Source organism: Lycorma delicatula, chromosome 6 (genome assembly GCF_047948215.1).
Source record: "Lycorma delicatula isolate Av1 chromosome 6, ASM4794821v1, whole genome shotgun sequence".
NCBI lineage: Eukaryota > Metazoa > Arthropoda > Insecta > Hemiptera > Fulgoridae > Lycorma > Lycorma delicatula.
This window is the reverse complement of record NC_134460.1, coordinates 132,072,177-132,078,176: the sequence shown is the minus strand read 5'-3', so window position 1 is coordinate 132,078,176 and position 6,000 is coordinate 132,072,177. Positions and strand designations below refer to the sequence as shown.

The window sequence follows — 6,000 nt, the reverse complement described above, 5'->3', positions numbered from 1 at the left end:
CGTCGTTCGATGGTGTCGAATATCAAACCAAACCTGGGATATATATTTGTGTTTTTGAGGTATCTGATAAAAACTATTTAGAAGTAATACTGAATATTCCCCACATGAAATAAAGTCCAGAAATGTTGATCAGAATTCAGGCCAATTATACGTACGAACATTTTCTGGAAATTTCTATAACACTTCTTTTTTTTTTTAATGAGGGAATTTTGAAGCACCGACATATTTACAAAAATCCCGATATCCAAAATGTTGGCCGATCGCTTTATTTTCTGTCTGTAGCTCTGCTCCAACAATTGGGCTATAATCGGAAAAGTACATATTAAGCTTAAATTAAAAAATAAATCGCTAAACGATTTTTAAAAAAAATTAACTGTTTAAAAACTAATGTTTATTAGTATTTTTGTTTAAAAGGTGAATGTGAGTGTTATAAATAAATTATAATCGTAAACATTGTTATATAAATTTATGAATTATTTTGTTTCTTTGAGCTGAAAAACCGTCTAAAAAATCCTTTCTTTTTAACTGTTCCTGAACAATACGGAATCGGTACGTTATGTCCTGATTCCTGAGAAGACGGCATGCCTTGATTCTGTTCTGTTTGAACTTGTACCGTGCATTCCGTTGCCGTTGATGGCAATGTTAATGATTCGTCAACAATAGTTTTTGTTACGTGCACTTCCTCTGTCCTCGGTTCAAATATTGATGGTTCAGTTTTGGTTTGGGGTTTCGGCAATGAAGGTTCTACTGCATCATGTTCTTCTGCCTCACCGGTTGATCCAACAGTTTCCAATGAAGAACCGGAAGAACCGCTTTCCATAAAACGTTTATTAACTTCTTGTTCTTAAAACAAAAAAACAGAATGTTTTGTTATAATTCTAAATATACACCTAAACAAAAAACTTTGAGATCTAAAATTTTGATTGTAATTAGAATAGATTAGCGGTATTGAAATTAGAATTATTTTTTAATCGGCAAATATTTCACTAAATGTAAAAGTGTTAAAACTATTTTTAGGTTACTTTTTATTTACAGATAATTATTACCGATTAGGAATTATTAAAAAAAACTATTTTCTCACTGTGCAACACATTGTGTATTTTGTCCTTATTACACTTCTTTTAGATGTTTAATATTGCTTGTACGCTACATGATGGAGCCTTGGGAATTTCTTAAAGACTGTGCGAAGGAATGAAAAATACTAGAAGTGTCAGAGGAGGGTATTTGAATTGTACGCATTAAATAATGAATTAGTGGATTTTTTATGAGAGTTATTCATTAAAGGTCTCATGAAGGGCTTATTGTACTCTCACTCTCTGTATTTCTATATATATATAGATATCTCACTCTATATAAAGACAGATAGTGAGAGAAATTGAAAAATTGAAATAAGACAGTATATATATATATATATATATATATATATATATATATATATATACTGTCTTATTTTTTCTTGTTAAAAATGCTTTATTAGGACTCAATGAAGATAAAATTCTACAAAATTTTTAGTTTAAATAATTGCAAACCAGTAATATAAATAAAAATTCAATTAAAAATATTGTTATTAAGTAAAAGCTTCTCTTTAAAAAAAAAAATCTTATGAAATACCTGGTGGAAAATAAATTGAGTTTTATATTAAATTAAAACTTTTTTTGAGTTACCTTTTATATTGAACTGCAGTTATTTGAAGAAAAATTAAAGCAATTACACAAAAAAGATTCTGTTTTTTATTCCGAAAGTACAATTTCAACGTCTGTTTTTATCATTAACAAAAATTATAAAATATTTAAGTAAACGTATTTTTACGAAGAAGGTTTTATCTGTCGTTTTAAGTGTTTAAAATACTTTTTTCAATATGGCGGCCATTTAAAAAATAACTTTTCAGTTGATTGTGTAATTTAAAATTGTTACAGTCAATAGGCCGTATAGTAGGGAAGATTGGAATAAGGCTGAAAGGCCACTGAAATGGGGACCCTGTTCCCTTTGAGTAATAAACTGCAGTAAATATATTTACATGTATTAATTAAATTTTGCGTTAAATGAGAGAAAATAATTTCATTTAACATTTGGATAGAAAAAGAGCTATGAAAAAATGAAGACTGATAAAGATGGGTGTATGAATCTTGACCGTCAGTTAGAAAAAAAGTACAGTCACTTCAGATGGGCGTATATGAGAACTCTATTGTACTTGTTTACCTTCATATTGACACAATTATCTTTTCTAATAGAAGATTGAGATTCCCACCCGTTTTTCGAAAAATTGGTTTCTTTCAGAATCGTTTTCCGTACCGTATTAATGTCACTACAATGGAAAATATTTAATTTTGATAAGTCGGGATTTTTCTAATCCCAGATACGGACACTATGTGGGTTAACGTTTTTTACTAAGATGAAATGTTAATTCATCACTAAACACAATACGATCAAGAAAGTTGTCTCTTCATTCCACAACATTTCGATCAAATTCGGCACGAACAGCTTAATCCTTAACAGCCGTAAACGGTATGGACGAATATGTAAAGGTTTCCTTAAAACATTCCACGGCTTACGGCTATCAAGTGATAAGATAGGGAATCTTTCCTGTATTTAGTTGTACGGCCATTCACACAACTAAAACTGTCCTTTTTAATCTTTATTCTAGCCTTAAATCAGCACTGTAAACCTCATCAAAAATAAATTACACAAACTAAAATCCAGATATCCTTTTTTGCACTCCCGGTAAAAAAAAAGGTTCATTTCATTTTTTTTAAATTGAAATTGATGAGGGAAAATTAAAAAACTTAAGTCTCTTCTCAGATAATGTTAAATAGTAATCTCTTTTTACAATCTCTTAATGAGGTTGTAGTAATGCTAAAATTTCACTGCTTAGGAACCACTGCCAAGAAGTAAAACAGAATCCATTCATACAAGCAATTTTCCATAAGTCTTGTACAGGTTTCTTCATCAAATAGATTACGACTCATAATAATAATAATAATAATGAAAAAAAAACTTGTTACAATACAAAATCTTCATTTTTTCAATCAAGTAGTTTATATGATTTATAATTTTCCTTAAAAGAGAAGCGATTTTTTAATGCTACATACTTTAATAATATTTTTATTTAAATTAAAAAAAAATCTAAACGTCTACCAATTTAATCTAGATAAAATTAGTGTTACTTTTAAATTCTTTTGAGCCCAAGCTTACTGGTAAAATTTGACTATCATTGAATTTCAAATAAAAACTTCTACCTCACGAGGTTTTGTCTATAACCAGAAATAAATCAACTGCTAAATTACAATTATGGGCTTATAACTTGCTGGAATTCAATATATTTTCGAAATAAGAGTTGAAAATCTTTTAATTTTTTAAAAAATTACTTATTTCAGAAATGATGTATTATTTAAACAAAGTTTATGATGCTGATACAATTTAAAACAAATTAGCTCAACTAACCTACGTGTGTATGTATCCTGGCGCTACGCCCGGCGTGGGCTTTGGCCTCCTTCACAATTCGCCTACAATCTTCCCTATCTCTCGCCGTTTCTCTCCATCATCTCACCCCTATCGCTGTCAGATCCCTTGTTACATTCTGGAGCCAGCGCTTACATTCAAGGATACAGTATTTAAAGTATGTTTCAATTAAATTATGGTAGGATTAAATGTTTTCATCGTAAGACTAAAATTTTGTAATTATAATTTTCTGAATAAAAATTCATCCTTCCTAAAAGAAAATACTTTTTATCTTTCTCACAATAAGTAGAAATTATTAATTTATAAATTATTAATTTAATCGTAAAGGATAAATTATTTAGCGGTTTTACTATTTCAGGCAATACGAAAGTTCTATGAAAATCTTTACAAATCTATAGAGACATAAGATTTTATTAATGTTAAAATCACTGATAAACGTATTGCTTTAATTTAGTTATTAATTCAAAAAGATTTTAGAAAAAAAATTACCTTGCTGTTCACGAATAGCGCGTCTAAGAGTATTATTTAATGTTGAATCTGAATCTATACTATAAGTTTGATTTCTATACTCTTCTTCAGAAAAAGATCTTGCTGGCGGTTCATCGTAGTTAAATAAAATTGTGCCGTCCGATTCGTTAGTTGGTGTACCAAGCACGAATCCGAAATCACGTGCCTGAGACATTTGCCGCCGTTTACTTTCTCTTTCGGATTCATCTTCTAACATTTTTTCGAACGGACTTTTTTCGTTTCCTTGGTCAGAATCTGAAGTTCCCAGTTTAGTAGTTGCAAAAGGAAGAGTCCCAGGACGATACCTTATATCCGTCTGTGCAGGCCTCTCTTTCACTAAATTTATTAAAAAAAAAATTATATTAAAATAATAATCGTAAAAATGTACCGACTTAATTTAAATTAAGGGTAACAGACCACCAAAGATTTCTGTTAGAAATCTCGGAAAACCTAATCAGAGACTTTTCATAAACAAATTATACCGCAAATTAAAGTAAATAAACCGATTTTCTTAGCAACGATTTAAAATAAATTTTTTAATGATCGTAAAAATATTTCCTCTTTGTACTAAGTTTTTATTTATACATTTGCGTTTGTATTTCTTTTTTTTAACATAGATTAGGAAAAGTGATGTTCAAGTGAAGTATTTTAGAGGAAATAAATAAGAGTAAAGAATGTTATATTGGCATAAAAGTTGTGATCGGGTAGTTTGCTATCCAATCCCAAAGAATTGGAAGATCAAAACTGCGGTTGTTTAGATACGTGACTGGAATGGATCTGAAAAGGTTGCCGATAAAAAGGCTATTGTTAAATGAATAAGACAGAAGGTATCAGAAGTAACGAAACGAACCCGTTGATGGGAGAAGTGAAGAGAGATTCTATATAATGAGAGCAACAAGTGGTTTTTGAACTGAGAGTAGTAGAAAACAGAAATCGAAAAGGCTCGATTCAAGGAAACTTAAATTTTTTAAATTTTTAAAAGCGATTCATTAAATTTTTTACATAATTGAACTGAAATCTTGATCTAATTAAAAATCTATGTTAAATATATCTTTATTGTAAAATATTTTGTTGTTTTTATACGACAAAGAAGAAGCTGAAATAATGAGCTGAATTTGCGATAATGATCACAAATTTTAAAACAGAAAAAAGAAAACAATTTTTTCAATTGATTTTTTGCTTTCTTGTACGAAATAAAGGAAGTATTTTGATCGCGGAAATATCCATTTTGACCATCCTTGAATCCATTTTTACTAGTTTCTACCTGACGTCATCATTACGTACGTACGGATGTACGTATGCATCTCGCATAACACAAAAACGATTAGCCGTAGGATGTTAAATTTTGGATTTAGGACTGTTGTAACATCTAGTTGAGCACCTCCCCTTTTGATTGCAATCGACTGATCCAAAAGTGTCCAAAAAAGCCAAAATAAAAAAAAAATTAATTTTGGACTTTTTCTTAACTGAAGTAATAATCCCTCATTGAGAGCTTTTCAATCATAAGTGGTACTTATTTTCATTGGTTCCAGAGTTACAGCAAAATAAAATTTTAATTAATGAAATATTTTGATCTTACAAGCACATCGGTTCGAATCACGACTTCATCGGTTTTTTAAAAATTTAAATATATTTATTTTACATTTAATTATTAACCTCTGATCGTAAAAAAAACTGTTACAATACATAATAATTCAATAAAACAATAAAAAAAATATATATGAAAAAATATCAGAAGTTATTAATGAAATAAAATTTTATGTACTTTTAATTTTAGAAAAATGTGTATTAATAGGTGTACAAGAAAGTCATGTGGTATTCATATCGGATTTATTGATAATCTGAAAAACCCAAACAAAAATTTATAGCAATAAAAGAAATCATACAAAAGCTTTTTACCCTGTTTATTTATTTGTATCTGTACATGTTAAGTATTGTTCCCATTTATTTACATACCTTCAATTTATTCTGTTTGTTTTTATGCTTATTTGGATTGGAATACCAGTGGGAGAAAACTTTATAAAATTTAAAATC

At 29.0% G+C, this 6,000-nt stretch overlaps 1 protein-coding gene across 1 annotated transcript in view; it reads right to left on the bottom strand.

Annotated features, from left to right (window-relative positions):
• Positions 1-443: 443 nt before the first annotated feature.
• The window catches only part of LOC142326934 (uncharacterized), a 65,286-nt gene continuing 59,729 nt past the window's right edge, over positions 444-6,000 (bottom strand). Inside the window, exons 2-3 of the mRNA XM_075369665.1 lie at positions 3,949-4,302; positions 444-843 (exon numbers count right to left, since the gene is read on the bottom strand). Of these exons, the coding sequence (XP_075225780.1) occupies positions 467-843; positions 3,949-4,302 (731 nt within the window). The 3' untranslated portion in view covers positions 444-466. The remainder of the gene's footprint in view (positions 844-3,948; positions 4,303-6,000) is intronic.